The sequence below is a fragment of the Panthera tigris genome, chromosome D4 (assembly GCF_018350195.1).
Source record: "Panthera tigris isolate Pti1 chromosome D4, P.tigris_Pti1_mat1.1, whole genome shotgun sequence".
In the NCBI taxonomy this organism is placed as follows: Eukaryota; Metazoa; Chordata; class Mammalia; order Carnivora; family Felidae; genus Panthera; species Panthera tigris.
In genome coordinates this window covers 57,267,382-57,289,148 of record NC_056672.1, presented here as the reverse complement: position 1 = coordinate 57,289,148, position 21,767 = coordinate 57,267,382, and the positions used below count along the sequence as shown (strand labels likewise).

General features: G+C 44.4%; 2 protein-coding genes across 2 annotated transcripts in view; both read right to left on the bottom strand.

The window, feature by feature from the left end:
* The window catches only part of RECK (reversion inducing cysteine rich protein with kazal motifs), an 80,141-nt gene extending 75,955 nt beyond the window's left edge, over nucleotides 1–4,186 (bottom strand). The window contains exon 1 of the mRNA XM_042964733.1: nucleotides 4,066–4,186. Within this exon, the coding sequence (XP_042820667.1) occupies nucleotides 4,066–4,165 (100 nt within the window). The 5' untranslated portion in view covers nucleotides 4,166–4,186. The remainder of the gene's footprint in view (nucleotides 1–4,065) is intronic.
* A 13,566-nt stretch (nucleotides 4,187–17,752) lies between these two features.
* LOC102970963 (olfactory receptor 13C7-like) lies at nucleotides 17,753–18,703 on the bottom strand. Its single transcript, XM_015535049.2, has one exon. It carries the CDS (start codon nucleotides 18,695–18,697, stop codon nucleotides 17,753–17,755), a length of 945 nt encoding a protein of 314 aa, XP_015390535.2. The 5' UTR covers nucleotides 18,698–18,703.
* Between the last annotated feature and the right edge of the window lie 3,064 nt (nucleotides 18,704–21,767).

Sequence of the window (21,767 nt, the reverse complement as noted above, 5' to 3'; positions counted from 1 at the left end):
TTGTCCCACTTTTTGTCTAGAAGAGGCACACTTTTGGTGAAAAGTATGATTATTGAAACTGCTTAAATCTAGGGATATGAGACAGGAACTTTTTTCAGCACACCAGAATAAACTGTTATATCTGGTCTATCACCAAGCCTAGCTCTTTCCACAATGTGGGCCAAGATATGTCTTTGTGAAGAGAATCTGTTTTTTATTACTTTCCTCTAGATAGTGTTTGCTTTTTTCTAACTTAAAATTCATTACATTCTTTTTCAGGATTCTAGGCTATTACATAATTCCTTAAATGTCAACTTACTGAAATTTAGCCCTTAATGGTACATCTTTCCTTCTTTCATACCATTACAAAACATCTTAAATAGAAACAGAGCTACCATTAGGTGCCATGACACACAAAGCCTGAGATCTGAGCATAGGGTCCCATCCCATCCTTCAAAGAGAACATTAGAAATGGGCAGGGGTAGGGGGGCAGCGTGTGGGGCTGAGATTGGAAAGTACACTGGGATAGGAAGAGTGGCACTACTCCAATGTAGAGGTGTGGCCAAACTTCACAAGACAAAATAATCACTGAGTAAGTAATATCATTCCTTCACCCCCACCCCCAGGAATAGCAATAAATATCTCTAAGAACAAATAAGACTTGTAAAGCCTTATACCAGAGGATACACGAGTACACCCAGTCTTGGAGAGGAAAAAGAAGACTGATCAGGAATAAAAGCCAGGCAGGCCTTCAGTGAAATACAATTTAATATTTTGTTCTCAGTTTTTATTTAGGATTGAAATCCACAGTGGAAGCTTTTGTCCATTGTATTATTCAGTATCTTTTATGTAAGGACCAGGCAATACATGCTTCCTAGAATTTAGTACAAGGGACAAATCTCACTTTTAGCTCAAAGTTGAAAAAAAATTTTTTTTTTTTTTATCAAACAATGCAAACTCTATGCTGTCATGGACTTTTAGAGCTGGAAGGGTCTTTAGAAATTATCTAGCCCAGCATTTTCTAAAGCATCCTTTAGGTGTCATGAACAAAAAAAGAGCTCTATAAGCAAACGAATCTCTTTTTTTTCTATAATTGTTGAGATACAAATCAGGTTACATTAATTAAACAAGAAGGCCATTAGACTGAGGCGGTTTTAATGCCTCAGTAGCCTATTTATACAGGCCAAAACCTAAGTTTATAATACCTCAAGATTAAGAAATCGAAACCTAAGGTCAACCAATCACAAACAGCCACCTGGGCTTTCTGGATAAGGCAACTTCTTAACCTATAGCCAATCAAATAATTTCCTTGCTTTGCTTCCACATCTTCTCTATGAAAATCTTTCCTCCAGCTCCTGTCACTTCCCATTCAGTGCTATTGGATTCAAATCAATTTTTGCTCAAATAAACTCTTAAAAATTTTAATATGCCTTAGTTTATACATTAACAATCATGACCACTAAATTCACCTTTTGACTTTTATTTATTTTTTAAAGATATCCTTTTAAGTAATCTCTACACCCAACCTGGGTCTTGAACTTACAACTGGAGATCGAGAGTCACATGCTCTACTAGCTGAGCCAGCCAGGCTCCCCCTAAACTCACCCTTTTATTTTTTTTTTAATTTTTTTATTTAAAAAAAATTTTTTTAACGTTTATTTATTTTTGAGACAGAGAGAGACAGAGCATGAACGGGGGAGGGTCAGAGAGAGGGAGACACAGAATCTGAAACAGGCTCCAGGCTCTGAGCTGTCAGCATAGAGCCCGACGCGGGACTTGAACTCACGGACCGCGAGATCATGACCTGAGCCGAAGTTGGCCGCTTAACCGACTGAGCCACCCAGGCGCCCCTAAACTCACCCTTTTAAAGCGTACAATTCAGGGCGCCTGAGCGGCTCAATCGGTTAAGTCTCTTGGTTTCCACTCAGGTCATAATCTCATGGTTCGTGGGTTCGAGCCCCACATCAGGTTCCACAGCTGGCAGCTCGAAGCCTGCTTTGGATTCTCTCTCTCCCTCTCTCTCTCTGCCACTCTTGGCTTACTCTATCTCTGTCTTTCTCAAAATAAATAAACAAACTAGGGGCGCCTGGGTGGCTCAGTCGGTTGAGCGTCCGACTTCAGCTCAGGTCATGATCTCGTGGTCTGTGAGTTCGAGCCCTGGGTCGGGCTGTGTGCTGACAGCTCAGAGCCTAGAGCCTGCTTCAGATGCTGTGTCTCCCTCTCTCCCTGCCCTTCCCGCACTCATGCTCTCTCTATCTCTGTCAAAAATAAATAAACATTTAAAAAATTTAAATAAATAAGCAAACTTAAAAAAGTAAAGTGTACAATTCAGTTGTTTTTAGTATATTCATGGAGTTGTGCAACCATCACTACTACTTAATTTCAGAACATTTTCATTTTTGTTAAAAGAAACTTCATACCTATTAGCAGTCTTTTTCCCATTCCCTCAGCAAACAAGTTTCTTTACTATAGCATCCTTGGACCCTTTATCGTGACTCTAACATGTTTTGTGAATTTATAAGAGAAGGGTACAATGTGCAGTGTTTCCCAAACATATGTAATAGGTAACATTTCAGTGCTTACTATACGCTATTCTAAATTCTATACATGTATTACTTCAATTAATTCTCACAATAAAATCCAAAAGGTACCATATATAGTAACTGTGGATATTAACACACAGAAAGATTAAGGCTAAGTAACTTGTTCAGATATTCTTAATTACTCCACTCTAATATTTCCCACAGAATCAACTGGTTGTGGGATGAGAATGGACAACTAGTATTCTATGGGCCATAACTTTGAAATGCTTTAGATCAACTTAATGAGAAAAAATGGGGCCCAGAAAGGTAAGCTGACTTAGCCAAGAATACACAGCATATTCCTATTTTCTCTCTTCCTCTCCTTTGATTTCTAACTGACAGCTAAATTTAGAACCCCATTACAATTAACTATCTAATCCCAAGTTCCTGACACAATTTTCGCCCACCTTTAAATACTTTATTTTCTTAAAACAAAAACAAAAAAAAAAAACTTTTAACATTGTAAACTGCCTTAAAACCTTGTTGGGATTGATTTTGCTCTTTCTACGTGTCTCTGCCTGTAGGCAATGTACATCCCCACCACTCTGCATGTATAAATCCCAGCCATCTTTCAATGTGTGCGCAGTTGGAGGATCTCTCAATTTTCCTCCTACCCTCGATGGATGTCATCTCTCTCCCTCTGTGCACCCACAGCCTTCCATCTCCTCTGGACACTCTGGCCTTGAATTCCAGCAGCTTGTGTCCGGCGGTACCCCACCTCCTGGCCAGAGAGCTCGCAGAGGGCAGGAGTTGGCATCAACTCCTAAAGCCCGGCACGTGGGAGATACTCTACCAGCACTGAACAATTTCTTATCCATTCTTGGTTTAATTCCTCAAGAGCAAGAACACAGCTCTCCTTAAGCCTGCTAGCCGCCCCCCCCCCCCCCAAAAGCAGAGTTTACTGATTTTTAGTCTGTCTCCCGCCAGAGCCCAGCGCTGCCTTGGACACACAGTGCACCACCGCGGGTGGCAGCAGAAGTGGATTTAGCAGGCTTGGGCCGATTCTCTTCAGAGACTTGAACCTGGCAGGCTGTGGGCCCCATCAACGCTCGCCGCCCGAGGTCTGCCCTACTGAACCGAGGGTCAAGTTACAACTGGCCAGGGCGGCGGTAAGGCGCCTGCACCTCGGAAATCCCATCCAACCCTCGCCACCGTTCCGGGCGAAGGCATTTCACCCTCTTCTGACACAGACCTGAGCCTGGTGTGGGGTTGAGGGCCGAGACGGGGGCCCCCTGCCCTGTGGGTGACAGAGCAAGGCCTCGAACCCGGGTCACTGTTCCCAGGGCAGCAGATGACCGCGGCGGACAGAGCGGGAGTGGGGAGGGCTCCTCGCTCGTCCCGTCTCGACGCCCCCTCCCGCCCACTGGGACCTCCGGACCCTGGGTCACCGCACTAGGTCCAGGTCTGGGGGTCGCGCGCACCCCCGCCCCCTGCTCCGCGCCATCTTGGAGAGCTGGGCGGCCACCCCGGACCGCCCCGAACCGTTGCTCCAGCAGTTACTCACCCGCACTGCCCGGGGCCAGGCCCCCTGCCACCTCCGCGACCTCCGCCACGGCCAGGAGAAGCAGCAGCGCGCCTCGCCGGGAGGCCGGGACGACCGCCATGTCCGGGCCAGGGGGTCCGGAGCCACGGGATGCTCGGACCCAGCCTGGCCGCCGCGGCTGCTCGCGGAGGCCCCGCCCCGGCGCCCTGGACCTTTAGTGATTGGCTGCGGCTCGCTCAGGCCCCGCCCCTCGGCCTCTGGGAGGTTCCAAAACCTGCTGGGGGCGGGAACATTCCCGAGACCCCAGCTCTTTGTTAGGACACAGCTGTGTGACGGCTTGTGTAGCGGAGTCCCGCAGCCAGCGTTCCCCAATCAGACGATGTCAGAGCTGGAAGGGCTCTTACAACGCCTCTAACACCACCCGAACTTTGCGGCTGGGGGTCACTGAGGCTCAGAAAGGAGACAGACCTTTCCAAGACTTGCAAGTCCAAGCCTGAACCAAAGGGACCTCTCCCTTTCACTTCTCTTTACCCTGAATGAGCTTCTTAATATCCTTTCTGCCTCACATCCAAAGAAGGCACCCGGGTCAACCCGACCTCCCTTAAAATCTGAGGGGCACTGACCAAGACATGGTCCCCTAACAGGGGACCGAGGGACAGATTCGCCACCAAAGCTCATGTAGCACATGTAGCCCCTATATGTCTTTGATGTGCAGTTTAAGTACCAATTCCTATTAGGAAAAGGTGAGGGTTGGAATGCTTGTGTATCTATATACGGAGAGCCTTGAATCTCAGGTTGAGTTTAGATTTCGTTTGAGATATAATTTGGAGGTGGGTCCCCACTCCACCCCTTACCCCCACAGCTATTTTGGGGAATGTTTGAGAGGGTCCACTGGTTTTCAAAGTGCCTCTCTTTCTCTTTCTTTCCCTCACCTTTTCCCCTGTCTCTGTTACTGAAATAATACCTTCTGTTCTCCCTCCCCCCCCTTTTTTTAAAAAAAGCATAACCACAGGTATGAATGTAAAATTCCTTAATATTATCAAATATCCAGTAAGTATTTAGATTCCCCTGTTGTCTTATCATTTCCTTTTACAGTTTTTCAAGCTCCAAACAAAACCTATATATTGAAATTAGTTTATACGTGTTTTAAGTCCCTTTATATCTACTCTCTCTAAGTTTGCAAAGGGAAAATATAAATAAATCATGATAATCTTTCTAAAACATTTGTTCTGATGACAACTCCCTGGCTTCAAACCCTGAGAGGCCATGTCTTTCTTACAGGATAGAATGATGTACAGTTATTTAACATGGTGTCAGAGGGTCTTAGTAATTGGACCCAATCACCTTTTCCAGCTGCATCTCCACACCTTCCCTGCACTTCTGCCACCATGCTTTCAGAACCTCTTACCTTTAGTTCAAGACCTTTGAGGTGCTTTCACGGCTCTGTCACAACACCTACCTCCTCTGCACACAATTCCCCAGTTCCTGTGGTAACCCTCTCAGCTGAGGGAACTGAGATGGTTGCTCTAGGCCCAGCTGTGCCCTGGAAGGACCTGAGCAGGTAGTGGGCTCTGTATAAGGTGAGCAACACATCTTGCTTTGCTTGGGACTGTCCTGATTTTAAAACTGAAAGTCTCATATCCCAGGAACCTCCTTAGTCCCAGGCAAAACGGGACAATTGATCTCCGTAGTTCTGTGCGCCTCAAAAAATGTAATAGAAAGACCTGTAAGGAGGTTTCCATATGGGAAGATGGAGTCATTTAGGTAATAGACACCACTCCCAAGATAATTCAATAGGTAGACTGTCATAAGCCATGCAGATGGGTCATTAGACCCCTGGGTCCCTGTATTAGAGTCCTAGGCTGCCATAACAGAGTACTATGAACTGGGTGGCTTAAGCAACAGAAATTTATTGTCTCAGAGTTCTTGAGGCTAGAAGTCTGAGATCAAAGTGTTGGCAGAGTTGGTTCCTTTTGGGAGCTGTGAGGGAGAATCTGACTCATGCTTCTCTCCTAGCTTCTGCTATGTTACTGGCAGTCTTTGGCACTCCTAGGCTAACAGACGCATCACCTTCATCTCTGCCTTCATCTTCACATGGAATTTTCCTTGGGTGTGTGTCCAAATTTATCCTTTTTATAAGGAAAGCAGTCGTATTGATTTAGGGGCCCACCCCACTCCAGTATGACCTCATCTTAGCTAATAACATCTGCAATAATCCCTATTTCTAAATAAGATCACATTTTGAGGTACTAGGGGTTAGGACTGCAACATACAAATTTGAGGGGAGGCAGGGACACACAGTTCAACCCATAGCACTTCCTAAAGGAAAGACCATCTACTCGTCCTATCAGAAATCATTGACTCTGAAGGAGAGGCTGAAGAAGGGGGAAAAGGATAAAGAACTAGTCAGTTGCCGTTCAAAGATCCTAAGTCTCCCAAGAATAGGAGTGGTTGGGCGCACCTCTGTTGACTCACAGAGGTGATACCTGGAGTCTATGCTCAAAAAGAAGGCTTGAATACTTGGAGATCTCTTAGCTATAGAATCAGAAATGACTTTATTTCCAGGTAGTACCCATGAGATATGGCAGCAAAGCTGAGGTCCTCCCACACCAAAAGATAGCTGACTGGCCACTATATCCTATACAGAGCACAAGCGTGGGAGGGGCAGAGAGAGAGGGAGACACAGAATCATAAGCAGGTTCCAGGCTCTGAGCTGTCAGCACAGAGCTGGATGCAGGGCTTGAACTCACGAACCACGAGATCATGACCTAAGCCAAAGTCAAACACTTAAATGACTGAGCTGCCCAGACGCCCTTATTACAGTCTATCTTCAAATAATAATTATCACTTCACGTAAAATGTATGAACATGACAGCAATATGATTCCATTTCCCCCTTATCTTTTGTGCTAAAGTTGTCATACATTTTGTTTCCACACGCTGTTATTATTTTTGCCTTTTTAAAAAGTTTTATTTATTTATTTATTTTGAGAGAGAGAGAGAGAGAGAGAGAAAGAACAGTCAGGGAAGCAGCAGAGAGAAGGAGAGAGAGAGAATTCCAAACAGGCTCTACACTGTCAGCATGAAGCCCAATGCAGGGCTTGAACCCACGAACCGAACCTCGAGATCAGGACCTGAGCCGAAATCAAGAGTCAGATGCTCAACCGACTGAGCCATCCAGACACCCCTATTTTGCTTTAAATAGCCGGTTACGGGGCGCCTGGGTGGCGCAGTCGGTTAAGCGTCCGACTTCAACCAGGTCACGATCTCACGGTCCCTGAGTTCGAGCCCCGCGTCAGGCTCTGGGCTGATGGCTCGGAGCCTGGAGCCTGTTTCCGATTCTGTGTCTCTCTCTCTCTCTGCCCCTCCCCCGTTCATGCTCTGTCTCTCTCTGTCCCCCCCCCCCAAAAAAAATAAATAAATAAATAGCCGGTTACATAAACATGAGATTTTAAAATAAGAAACAATGTCTTTTATATTTACTTACATATTAAGCATTTCTGATGCTCTTCTTTCAAATTTTAGATCCAAAATTTTCTCTGGTATCTGGAGGAAAGAAACTTTTTAATTAAGAACACAACAGGTTTAAAAAAACAGACAAAAAACAAAGAACAGGGCAGGTTCTGTTGGTTTTAATTAGCTAGGATCCCATACTTTGTTTTTAGGAATTTATGCCCAGTAAATTTCTGAAGTTACTCCTTAATGAAAATAATTTTTCTGGGTTTGTTTAACCTAAATACATTTTACAACCATGAACTGATCTATCTTGATAAGGAAGAGGTCTGTTTTGCATTCTTTAAGACTTGATGATATCTGGCTTTATACGTATATAGTGCACCAATTTTAAAAATATTAACATATTTTTATTTCTGGTAATGCCTTCTCTAGAACTAAAACATGCGGGTAAGGCATTCACCTCATCAGAGATGATTATTAGAGTAGAAAAGTAGACAGGACAATTCCTAACTTTTTGGTTTTAAAAATAGACCTTTGAAATTCCAGGCAGAGACAGTGGTCATTAGAGTAAAAGCTTTTGAGATGTTAGAACCTGGCCCCAAAGGCTGAGGGCATAAAATATTTATATGAACACAGACTTGGAAGAATATTCTGATAGACACAGTCCCGACTCCCCCCACCCCTATCAGCCCCCAACAACTCACTCTGAGGGGGTGGGGAGAGATGCACTGGGGTGGGACCTAAAGCCCCAGAAAGGCTTGAGAATATGGGATAAGAGAGGATCCAAGCCTCACTCCTCACTTCCCATGGAGCTCAGGGAAATGGCACACTTCACTGAATTCCCCTGCACGCTGCATCATGGGAATGTGGACGGGAAACGGAGGCAAGTATGTCTTGTTCCCTGCTCTCCAGTTAGAGTGCCACAGAAGAGTGGCTGAATGTTTTCTGTGCCCTCTGAGAGGAGCAAGCAGGAGTGGAGAGCACACCGAGAGCCTGAAGAGGCCTCAAGATCGGAGCCGAAAGGCTGTGGCTGTTGTTTTGAGTGATCTATATAATTGGATGCCAGATGGGAGTGCAGGTGTCAGCAGGAACGGATGATGACAACTGAGGACCAGATGTCCTGCCTTCTTTCCCAGTCCCAGCTGGTGGGTTCGGCTCTATACATGCTTCTGAAAACTAGGAAGGGTGTTGAGAAGCCTTGACTGAGCCGAGATCCCACCGAATTGACTAAGATTAAGTTTTAGTCACTTAGCAGAAAGGGGACTTGGAGAGACAGCTACCTGTCCATCAGCCCTTTTAGAAGTTGTTGCTTACAAGCAACTTTTCAGTCAGAGAAAACATTTTCTGTTGCCATGTTCACTGCTAATTTAGTAACTGGGAATATGGCTTTAGAGATCAAAGGAGACGCCTGTGCCTTAAAGGAGAATCTGTGTATCTGACATCTCCATTGGTCCCTATCTTGAGATGTCACAGGAGGAAGAGAAGCCCTACCCCAGGGCATCCAACACCAACACTATAAAATTCAGCATTGTGACCCTCAATCTGTGTCTCATAAAATACGTGCCAGGCTCCGATACATCCTCTAAAGATAGGAGACTGTGAGCATGAAATTGTCCCCATTCCCCACTCACCTTGTCTGTTTATTTCAGTAATTTCCAAACTTAGAAATATTATTTTTATTTTCTAGCTTATTTCAGTAATTTCCAAAGTTAAGAAATATTATTTTTATTTTTCAGCACTGGAATCTTTTTCCAACAAAATCTTATAGAGTCCCGCTATGTAAAATAGAAAAAAAAAAAAGTGCTGTTTTATTGTTACATTTCTTTTATCAGTTTAAATTTGTAACAATTGCTTGGTTCAAAGATAATGTACGAAAATTCAAAGATAATGAGATTATGATGAACACAAAAAACCTGAAATCTGGAATTATGGACGATAAGTGCCTTCGTACCAGTTTCAGCCTCCAATTTATGTTTTGTTTTGGTTGTTTGCTGTGGAGAAAATTCTCATTCATGCAGATGAGTAGTTTGCAAAGGATCATGGTTTTTGAAATAGCTCGCCTTGCAATCTCAAAGTACTCTGTATTTACATTAGGTTGGTTCCTTGAAAATTTTTTTGTTTCAGTATTGATTCGTGAAAATTTATGTGCACACTTAAATCTGCACATGGCTGTTTAGAGCCACTTTATTCATAGTTGTCAAAAACGTGGAAGCAACCAAGATACCCTTCAGTAGAAGAATGGATAAATAAACTGTGGTCCATCCAGACTGTGGAATACTATTCAGCACTACAAAGAAATGAGCTATCAAGCTATGAAAAGACATGGAGGAAATTTAAAAGCATATTATTAAGTGAAATAAGCCAATCTGAAAAAGTTATATACTGCATGGTTCCAACTATATAACATTCTGGAAAAGGCAAAATTATGGAGACGGTAAAAAGATTCAGGCGCCTGGGTGGCTCAGTCTGTTAAGCCTTCGACTTTGGCTATGGTCATGACCTCACATGGTCTCGCCCCACATTGGGCTCTCTGCTGTCACCACAGAGCTTGTTTCAGAACCACTGTCTCCCTCTCTCTCTGACCCTCCCCCACTCTCTCTTTCTATCAAAGATAAACATTAAAAAACAAAAGATTAGGGATTTCTAGGGATTAGAGGGGAGGGAGAGAGATGAAGAGGCAGAGCACAGAGGATTTGCAGGGCAGTGAAGCTATTTTGTACAAAACTATAGTGCTGAACACATGCCATTATACATTTGTCCAACCCCACAGACTGTACAACACCAAGAATGAATCCTAATGTAAATTATAACTCTGGGTGCTGATTGTCCATGTAGGTTCATCGGTTGTAACAAAGATAATCGCTCTGGTGGGAGATGTTGCTAATGGGGGGGGGGCCGATGGGGGATATGGGAACTCTGTACTTTCTGTTCAGTTTTGCTGTGAACCTGAAACTGCTCTAAAAGACAAAGTTTATTAATTTTAAAAATGCTAGTTTGACATTAAAATTCAGAAAAAAATAGTGGTTCACCAATAAGGTTGGATATCTGTTCAATTCCTTATCAGAAATGTGGCCAGACATGGGGGAAGGGAAGGGTAAAAAATAGTTTCAAACAGAGAGGGAGGCAAACCCTAAGAGAATCTTAAATACAGAGAACAAACTGAGGGTTGATGGGGCGGGGGTTATGGGAAAGAGGGGAAAATGGGTGATGGGCATTGAGGAGGGCACTTGTTGGGATGAGCACTGGGTGTTGTATGTAAGTGACGAATCATGGGAATCTACTCCTTCAAGCCAAGAGTGCAGTGTATACACTGTATGTTAGTTAACTTGACAATAAATTATATTAAAAATGAAAAGAAATGTGGTCAGAAAAATAGCACCTCACATTTATGGTTCATCCCCAAACTATTTATGATGTGATGTTATTACTGTGTAACAAGTTGCGTGTTCATTTGTTATTGTGCGTTCAGCTAGGACACCATGATGAGAACACGCAAGGAGCAGATGATTCTGAGCCTTGCCCGGCACTTAATTGAGAACAGTTCTTAATGTGTACTCTCTGGTACAATTATATATACATGAGCGGATGTGCATCAACCCAGATTAAAGAAAAGATCAGTGCAGAACTACACTTTTTCTAATCAAGGACACATTTAAAGAAGATACAATAAACACACAGAGAAGACAGGAAAAGACATATTCTGTCTATACAAAAGGAAATCAACTCAATGGCACCCATGCTAACATGATAGGGGGGCCCAGTGTGTAAAAAAAGTCAAAACGTCTCAAGTTTGCATGTGTCCACTGTCTTACTACCTATTAAAAGTTATTTGGAATATAAATATTTTAAAGAAATACTTGTAGAGTCTGACAAACTTCCATTTGGTTGTAGTTTGATACTTGCTTGATCAGTCTATATTATTCAGGAGTTTTGCACGATGTATGTTTGAACTTGTCTATTTTCATTCTGATACCTTCTCTCTTCCAAAATAATGAATCACAGTCCTTTCCACAGCTGGAATAAATATGCTATTCTGTTCTTTTTTAGATTTTTGTAATCACAATGGTATTTGATGTTTAATTCGAATGCATCAGGATCCAACAAATGGTGTGATGTGTGGATCGGAGGCAAACCTTCATCCAGTTGAATGTTGTTGCTGCCCACTACTAAAGAGTGATTTTTTTTTTCTTCACGCTGTGAATTTTGATCTGAAATATATGTATTTAATTCTTTTTTTTAATTTTATTTTTTAAAATTTACGTCGAAATTAGCGTATAGTGCAACAATGATTTCAAGAGTAGATTCCTTAATGCCCCTTACCCATTTAGCCCATCCCTCCTCCCCAAACCCCTCCAGTAACCCTCAGTTTGTTCTCCATATTTAAGAGTCTCTTCTGTTTTGTCCCCCTCCCTGTTTTTATATTATTTTTGTTTCCTTTCCCTTATGTTCCTCTGTTTTGTCTCTTAAAGTTCTCATATGAGTGAAGTCATATGATTTTTGTATGTCTCTGACTAATTTTGCTTAGCATAATACCCTCCAGTTCCATCCACATAGTTGCCAATGGCAAGACGTCATTCTTTTTGATTGCCGAGTAATACTCACTGTGTGTGTGTATATATATATATATATATATATATATACCACTTCTTTATCCATTCATCCATCAATGGACATTTGGGCTCTTTCCATACTTTGGCTATTGTCGATAGTGCTGCTATAAACATGGGGGTGCATGTGTCCCTTCGAAACAGCACACCTGTATCCCTTGGATAAATGCCTAGTAGTGCAACTGCTGGGTCGTAGGGTAGTTCTATTTTTAGTTTTTTGAGGAACCTCCATACTGTTTTCCAGAGTGGCTGCACCAGCTTGCATTCCCAGTATTTAGTTCTTATAGTTGGAACTTTCTGGTGTCTCAGACACCACTGGTTTTATAAACCTTTAAAAAGCAATGGTATTGGGGTGCCTGGGAAGTTCAACCGGTTAGGTGTTCAACTCTTGATACCGGCTCAGGTCATGATCCCAGGGTAGTGGGATGGAGCCCCGTGTGGGGCGCCATGCTGAGCGTGAAGCCTGCTTGAGATTCTCTCTCTCCCTCTCTTGCTACTCCCCCCACTCAATCTCGCATGTGCACACTGGTACACGTGCACACACTCTCTCTCAAAATAAATAAATAATAAATAAATAAATAAACTTTAAAAAAGCACAATGGTATATAGTTCAGTAATTGTTACTTTGTAAGAAGTTCAAATCTGGTAGGAAGAATCTAACATTGTTTCCTTCAAAACATCTTTGTATTGTTCAGTTGTTCTTCGCTAACAATTTATGTAGCTCAGTGGAGTCTTTGAGGGACTTAAAAACACTAAATAACTACATTTCTGAGCCCAGCTTTCCGATTGGCCTTACCCACATGTAGAGAAATGGAAATATTTGGAGGTAGAGCCCAGGGTATACATATTAAAGAGAGTCTCCTGTTGATACAATTTGAGAGCTTCCACCCTCAAAATTAAGGTCATTTTTAATGTATTTCTTCTCTCTTGCTTCTCCCTAGAGTTATTCCTGGTCAATCACCTTGTCTTCCTCTGTACTCCCAAAACACTCATCATTTTTTTTTTTCTTAACTCTGTCATGTTTGGAATTATGTTTGTTTCCAATCATTTGATATTTGTTACTATTGCAAATAGCACATTCTTGTTTTTTTTCCCTTTTGTATATTGATGGTATGTAGGAATACAATTGATTTTTGAGAAGCTATTTCTATCTCCTTACCTTTTCTGAACTCATATTACTGCTAATAGCTTTCTGGTTAATTTTTAGAAATATAATAACTGTGTCTTCTGCAAAAGTTGGTATTTCTTCCTCTGCTGTATTTATGCCTCTTGTTCTGCCCTTGACCACGTTGTATATCTGTTTGCGCTTGACTGCACTTTGGAGCTATTTGAAATGGGGAATGGCTAGTTTCTGGTCTCACGTGTAAGAAGCTTGGCCGTCAACACTCTGTTGACAAGTAAAAAGCTGAACAAACTGATATATCACCAATTCTTAGATCCATAAGAGAAGTGAGGTCACAGGGCAACTGCTGCCCTTGGCACTGGAGAGACCAGAGTCGGTGGCTGAGGCCAAAGGACTTGGCGCATGTCAGGAGACCTCTATGAGGGAGCTGCTTCCCTGCCTCTTCCTTCACTCCCTTGGTCCCGGTCCCACGTCTTCGAGGGCCGCTACTCAAAGTGTGGCCCGCAGAGCAGCAGCATAGGCACCCAGGAACGTTTCAGAGATGTAGAGTCTTGGGTCCCACCTCAGACTCACTGAATCCAAATCTGCATCTTCACAACAGCCCTAGGTGACTCTTGAGCACGTTAAGATTCCAGAAGCACTGATCCCCGAGGCTTGCAGGAATGTCCACCAGATGGCAGGTTTGCAGCAGGCACAGGTAGCCAGGGCCACACATCAGCCACCCAAGCCTCCTTCAAATAGTGCCCGAAGCCGCCTTGGGAATTGGGAGCCATAGCCCATGAACTGTGGAGGGGGGAACCCAGAGGGGACCCGTAATCCATGAGTGACAGGTTGTGAGCCCTCTGGGCTCTCCCTAGGTGTTTTCTCATGCATTGTCTAGTGAGAGGGATGGGAGGATACACTCGCATTTAACAGGCAAAGAAACTGAGGCCCAGAGAGGGAAAGAAACTCACCAGTGGCGAATGGAAGCAGAATTGGAAGGCAGGTCTCAGGCTCCCTGGCCTGGGCTCACAGCACCTCTGGAGGGGCCTGGCAGGATGGCTCAGCCCCAGGGTGTGCTGACCTGAACAGCCTCCATGCCCACCTCTCCAGCCTTCCTACCCGGTTGCTCTTTCAACTGCTCTCTCATTTTCTTTGGGAGTGCTAGCAGCAGCTGTTGTAATGATTCCATTTGGGATACTAATGGACTTTCCACAATACTCAGGTTCCTGGAGTTAAGCCCCAGGGGAACAAAGCATCAGCCTTAATTGGGAGCAAACAGAACCAGCCCTGGGCCTCAGAGGGTCCCTTGGGAATCTTAATGGTTCCTGAGTCTACAGCCAGTACCAGCTGTGAGCCACTGACTCTTCAGTGAACTTTCATCTCCATCTGTTTAGTTTTGCTCTTTTAGTTATACAAACAAATATTCACTTGCGTAGGCTCCAGTAAATTTTTTCTCATTTTTCCCCCTAAGAATGTATTTGAGTTGATTAGGGAAATCACCTAGAATTCATGAGCAGAAGTTTTTATAGAGTTGGGGCTGACTGAGCCAGAACATTGTGTTCCCAGACTATAAGGAAAATGTTTTAAATGGGGTGGGGGAACAAAGGGTTATAATAATGCTCAATTCCATCCCTCTTATTAACTGTTAGTAAGACTTGCTCTAACCACATTGTTAACGCAGTGAGTCAGATGAAGTAGAGATCACGAAACAAAGGAAAATGCAGAGGCGGACAGCATGGAGAATGAGAGATCAACAGAGACACCAACACAGGGCCCCGGACTCTCCCTGCGTCCCCTTGCCCATCCTCTCCTGGGGTGCAACCACTTTCCTCTACTTGCTGGCATCCCTGCTCACCTCTGGTGGTGAGGAGGGTAGGACTGTGGTCCATTCAACGAGAGTAGGATCCTCATTTTACAGATTTCCAAGGAGAGAGGTTCCACAGTATCCCCGCTCACTGTCCCCAACCCCAAAGAGAAGTTCAGTAGAGACTGCTGTTCTCTTTCCTCTCTCCTGTGAGAAAGCCCACCAGAAGTCCTAATCTCTGCAGGCAGTGTTGGTATTTTATATGCAATACTCCATGAAAGGAACCTCTGCCACCACCCAGAATCTGGGAAAGAGCAGACTCTTTCAAGTGCAATTGCAAATAGCACAGATGTACCTTTGGGAGTGTCCATGACAAAGGACCTGAGATCTGATCACAGGGGCTTATGTTCAGGGAAATCTAAGTACATATGTGGAAATACTGATAATCACCATCTCCTGTATGTGTCGTGTGCCACATATAATAAACACAGGGGACTAGGGGTTGAGGAAGCAGCACAGGGCAAGTATGCCCTAGGGGCCATGATACTGGAAGGTGACTTTCACAAAATGGCATTTCACCATCCCTAGTCTCATGCTTGTAGCCTGGGGTTAAAATCACTACCTTGGAAGGTCAGCTTTGGAAGGACCTCAAGGCCATCCAGTCCCAAATTAACGCACAGCTGGGGAGAGAGACAGCAAGGCCCAGAGAAAAGAGCTGGGAGGGGCTGCTTCTCCAACAGCCAGACCACTGTCCCTCCCACTGTCATGTTTTGTCATTAGTTCATCTGGGTTTTGTTTGTTTACTTGTTTGCTTGCCTATTTGTTGTTTTGTTTGCTTGTTGGTCTTTCAATATATGCCTGGCATCATCCCACAAAGGACTGAGATAGCCCCAAACTACACCCAAGGCCAAACAGGTGAGAAAATGGGGCAAAGGAAACCTAAAAGTAGAAAAATTATAAGATTGCAAAGCCAAGGAGGAGTAAGATTCACCTCAAAGGGCAGACCATCAGGAGGACTTCTCAGGTGCAGAGTTAAGACATGACACAAACATATCAGGGACAGATGTGAATCTAGGACAAAAACTCAGATGTACAGGAATATTCTTGTATTCATTTTCTTTAATCAGATTTAGTCTGACATTGAGCATACACTTGGCCAGGCTGGGAATATTCTGCTTCAACATTCAATAAGAGGCATTCTACCCTCCTAGGGGTTTCCCAGAATAAGCCTCACGTAGGGCCCAGAAAATGGTGGACATTTGTCAGCTGCTCTTCCAGGGTCCATGGCCCCTCTACCACTTTCTTAACAACTCCAGATTTTCCTTTGTGTAGCAGCCATAGACTTAGGTTAGACTGACCCCACTGTTCTGTTTCAGAGCAGGGGCTGCTGGTCTAAGATAATCTGCATAATCTTATCTCACCTGCCACTGTGATTGGTTTGCAGTTTGCATCCATTGGTTGGGTCAGAGCAAACTTCAGGACACTCGTTCTCGGGTTGTAGGCACCAGTGGTTTCTATCCCATAAATGAATGTGGAAAATGCAGGTCCAGGACTACAGCAGCCATCTTGTGACCATGAGAAGAGTCAGCCTGAGAACAAAGCTGACACATGGAAGAGTGAAGAGTCAAGAGAATCGCAGAGCAAAGGAGCTAGAGCCTGATTAACTTTGCCTGAGGTTGGCCCTACTTTTGGATAAATCCACAGTAGTCTTAAACCAGGGTGAGTAGAATTCTGTCTTCTGTACAGTTGAAGATCTCCCACCTAAAATGACCTCCAACCTCCATGCTGTTAGGGCTGCAACCCAAAGAGTCCAAACCTGTAGCTCCACAGCCCGTCATACCTGTGCCATAACCAATGTAGAGCAACTCTTACTAATGGCTGATGATAGCCATGCAACTGAGGATTATTATAACCCTTTGCTTTCCCCAAAACATTTTTTGGACCTCCTTATTGTCTGGGCACCCCCATGGTGTTTGATGCTGTGAGTCATATAGTTTGTGTGGGCAACAAGAGATTGAGACCTGCTGACTCCCAGCCATGTAGGACTGTACCAGTGTGTGATTAGACCTGGGGTATGGGTAGCGGAGTGCAGACATCTCTCTGTGCTTCCTCGGAGTGTTCCATACTGAAGGTAAGAGCCCTTTTTTACGGGGGCCAAGACTTATGGTGAATTCTTGTCAATGGTGCTATCAGCCAATGGTACAAATTTTATTTTTCATGTTATTCTTACTGAACACAGGCCTCTAGGATAATATCAAAACATGTACAGTGATGAACAATTCTACATAGGGCCTCACAGCATATTCCAAGAGCCCAGTTCTACTAAAACCAGATTCTGTGTCTATCTCTTAATTTTGCACACACCAATGAGGCTTCACAGATATGCACCAGCTTCTGGTGGCAGAGAATCTAAGATTTCACTAGCATAAAACAGCTCTGACATGTCACTGTGGTTGTGCACAAAGCCAAAAACTAGCCAACATTTCTAGAACTGTGAAGGTTCTTTCCTTCTAGGTTCATAGATAGAAGCTTCCATTAGTCAATGGAACAATGGGTGGGTGGGTGAGTAGATAGAGAACCAGTTTACTTTTTAGCCTTAGTCACATGGTCTACAACATGGACCTTACAAAACTCCCTTCTCTACTTTGGGTTACCATTTTCCCATGAACACAATGAGGAGTTTGGAGGTCTTGCATTCTGGCAGTCTGGAATTCTTTGATAGTCACTCAATCAGGTATTATTGATGTACCAGGTTCTTCACGGCAGCCTTCACATCCTTGTTCCTTAGGCTGTAGATGATGGGGTTGAGCATGGGGGTCACCACCCCATAGAAAAGGGAGGTGAGCTTATCTGAAAGATCTTGCTTATCTTCCCCCAGGGGGTCCCTGGATTTGGGCTTCCCATACATGAAGAGGATGGTTCCATAGAAGATGACCACAACTGTGAGGTGGGCAGAGCAGGTGGAGAAAGCCTTTTTCTTCCCCTCAGCTGAGGGGATCCTCAGGATGGTAGCAATGATGAATACATAGGAGACAAAAATGAACAGAACTGGGACCCCCAGGAAGATCACATTAGCCACAACCATGCTGATCACATTCATAGAAATGTCAGCACAGGCCAACTTCAGGACAGCCAGGATCTCACAGGTGAAGTGATTGATGACTTTGTCCCCACAGAAGGGCAGCCTCATAGCCTGGGATGTCTGAACTACAGAGTTGGTGATACCAGCTGCCCAGGAGCCAGCAGCCATGGGTATGTATATAGCCTTGTTCATGACCATAGAGTATCTCAGGGGGTTACAGATGGCCACATAGCGATCAAATGCCATCATGCCCAGAAGGACACACTCTGTAGCTCCCATGGCAAAAGAGAGAAACATCTGCCCAAAACAGGCTGAGAAAGAGATGGTTTTCCTGGGGGTCAGGAAGCTGTCGAGAATGAGGGGGACAGAGGAGGTTGTGTAGCAGATGTCCAGGAAGGAGAGGTTCCCCAGGAAGAAGTACATGGGCGTGTGCAGGCGGGAGTCAAGGATGGTCACCAGGATGAGGACCCCATTGCCCAGCAGGATCACCAGGTACATCAGTAGAATGAGCACAAAGAATGTTTTCTCCAGCCTTGGATGGGCTGAGAGTCCCAGGAGAATGAACCCCACCACAGGGGAGGTCTGATTGAACCTGTCCATCGTACATCTCCTCTGTCACCTGCAGGAACTCTCTGAAGTCAATTTCAGCTCTGACTCCAAAAGCGTCTGGGCAGCAGGGCAAAAATCCCAACCCCACTGATCAACTGGAAAATAGCTCTGACAATTTGGTCATCTTTATAGAATTCTAGGGAAAACGTAGTAGAGAAGAGTATTTAACTTCTGCTTCTAGTAAGAATGAAGAGATAATTTGGACTAACTCTCCTGCATATGACAATTAAAAAAAAAAAAAAAGCTAAGGGCACCTGGTGACTCAGTCAGTTAAGCATCCAACTCTTGATTTTGGCTCAGGTCGTGATCTCAAATTTAATTCATAGGATCAAGCCCTTCATCGGGCTCTGCACTGACAGTGCCGAGCCTGCTTGGGATTCTCTCTCTGCCCCTCTCCAGCTCACACACACGTGCTCTCTCTCAAAATAAATAAATAAACTTAAAAAAAAAAACCTAGACAACTATATAAAACACTGTGTTAAGCATGAGCGAGGTTGTAAAACAACAAAGAGCCACAGGGTCATGATTCTGGGAAAGAACAGGGATTCAGAGAAGTCCAGCATTTGAGGCTATGTTTCAGCCGAGGCATGTGCAGCGTCTGGAGGTGGCTACTGAGAGGCTAAGAAGCACTACTTCCAGCCTCCTGAAGGAGGGGACCAGGTTTTGAAGTCCACGGCTCACCGTGAAGGGCCTCTACCGAAACCTCCTCCCTTTGGCAGGGGATCCCAAAGGGCAGGACCACAGGAGTAAATCAGAGGAAAGCATTTGTTTACAGGTGCTGTAGCTCACCTTCAAATCTTCCCCCAAAATTGGATCTTCCCTGAAATTGGATCGAGGTGGTCCCAGATTTTTGGTGCTTCCAAATATCAGAAGCAAATATAAATGCAGGCTGAAGGGAAGTAACGTCACCCCAGTCTTCTGAATCACTCCCACAAAGAATTTTGCAAATACAACATCTGGCACACATTAAAAAAAAAAAGAAGAAGAAGAAGAAGAAGGCATGCAGGAGACAAGACAACATAAATTAAAACCAATAGGAAAAAACCAGGAAATCGAGCATCCCTCTTCCTGGGGCAAATGAGAGCCACCGGCTCCTCTGCCCTGCTGTCACCTTTTGAGAGAATTAGCTCAGACCACAGTGCCATGGTCTTAACATCTTGTCGATCCTTTTGTACATTTGGGGCAGCAAATGGGCCCCTTGCACGCAGTGGCCACACTGACGGAGAGTTCAGACTGCATATCCCTTCTTTTCTTCATTCTCCAGCTGCCTGCACCAGAGGCACTGGCTTCTCCCCGAGACTGTTCACAAAGCCCCACATCCCACTCTGTCAGCTCTTCTTTCTGGAAAGCTTGACTCTCTCCTCGGACTTCTGAGAGCTCCCCAAGCTGGGATTTATTCTGAACCAATTAAAAAAAAAACCCTACTTGTAGGCAACACTGAGGGTGTTGGGCATTCAATTCTATGTGCCCCATATCTAAAATATTCATGAACTTCCCAGGCATCCATCTTGCCAAGTTCTCTCAGCAATCGAGGCCCTTCCTTGATTATGCAGGGGCACATCTACCTGGGGAGCTCAGAGACACTCCTCCAGTGGTTCTTAACATTGTAGCTGTGACCGAATAAGTGCCATCAAAATTCAGTTCAGGCTGACACATTTACTGAGCACCTGCTTTGGGGGCAGGCATAATCCTAGGTGGTGGGAACACAGCAATGAAAGGCAGAGCCCATGACCTCAAAGAAAGAGCTCAAAATCTAGCGGGGGAAGTAGATATGCAAATAGTCATGCAAACAAGTAATTACAGCAGCAGCAACCACAATAATCACGCCAACGCTACTGACGATGGGCTTTAGGATCTATTTAGCAATGTGCTCCCTTTCCAGTGCAGATAGCCCTACCACCTTCTTCCTGGTCCTCCAGCCTGTGCTTGATGGCCTGAGTGATGTGGGACTCTGTGCTTCCTGATGAGGATTGTTCCCTTTGAAGTTTCTCCTTGGATACTGAGCTGAAATCTGCTCCTTTGCAACCTTAATCCCTCTTCCATGTGCCAGCCCTCCAAATATCTACAAATCCCTTAGCTTTAGCATGAAGATAAACAACAATCTCCCTTTTTCTGCCAGCATCTTAAAAACACTGATATATCTCTTTGAAGCAAAGGTACCATCCAGGAATTGACTACAAGGCCACTCAGTACTGAGAATGGCTCCCAGCATGGGGATGGCTCGGATGCCCAGGACACACTACTACTTGTGACATATGTGCTGGGGCAGTAAATCAGTCCCAGCCTGAGTTGACCAGTCCTCTCCCAAGAACCCGGATTGTGTGAAGAAAATATTCCCTTCATGCCATCATCACCAGATCCAGAAACATGGCTCGTGATTATTACTGTCCTTTGAATCATTAACTACAGAAGAAGAAGAGTCCTCCCCCACCCTGGTTTTAATCAAGAAGGGACACCTGAATGTGGACACAAGACTATGAGCTGTGAGGTCCTGGGCAAACCCTATTCCCTCCGCACAAAGTGGGGTGAGAACAGATGATCTCTCTTACAAAATTTTGCAACTTGTGGGGTCTATTTGACTTCATGGGAATAACACCATACCAACGAAGGGGCTTCTCTCCCTCTTGAGCCTCTATTCTGTTACAATCAAGTCTGAGGGCAGAAATGAAGCTTGCTAATGAAAATTTTGGTATGATCAAAACCTGCACTTACCTGGATCAGAAACATGGTGAACACAAATGATGCGTTTGTTTCCTGAGGGTTGGGAAGAGGCCACATGTCAGAAATAGCAACACTGGGTCTGAAGTACCAGGGTGAGTTCAGAACATGTGACAAGGCAGGTGAAATGTCCAGTCAGTCCTTTCCCCTCCACCTGCCTCGTGCACTCAGGGCACAATTTCCAAAGGACTGGCCATCGCCTTTAGAAGATAATTTAAATTACAGTCTGTTCTTTGGGATCATTTTAGTCCCTGAAGTCATTTAAAGTTTGGAAAGTGAGTTATACTCAGTCTAGAAACTTTGTATTCTTCTGGGATAACATCCCCAAGATCCAATTATGCTG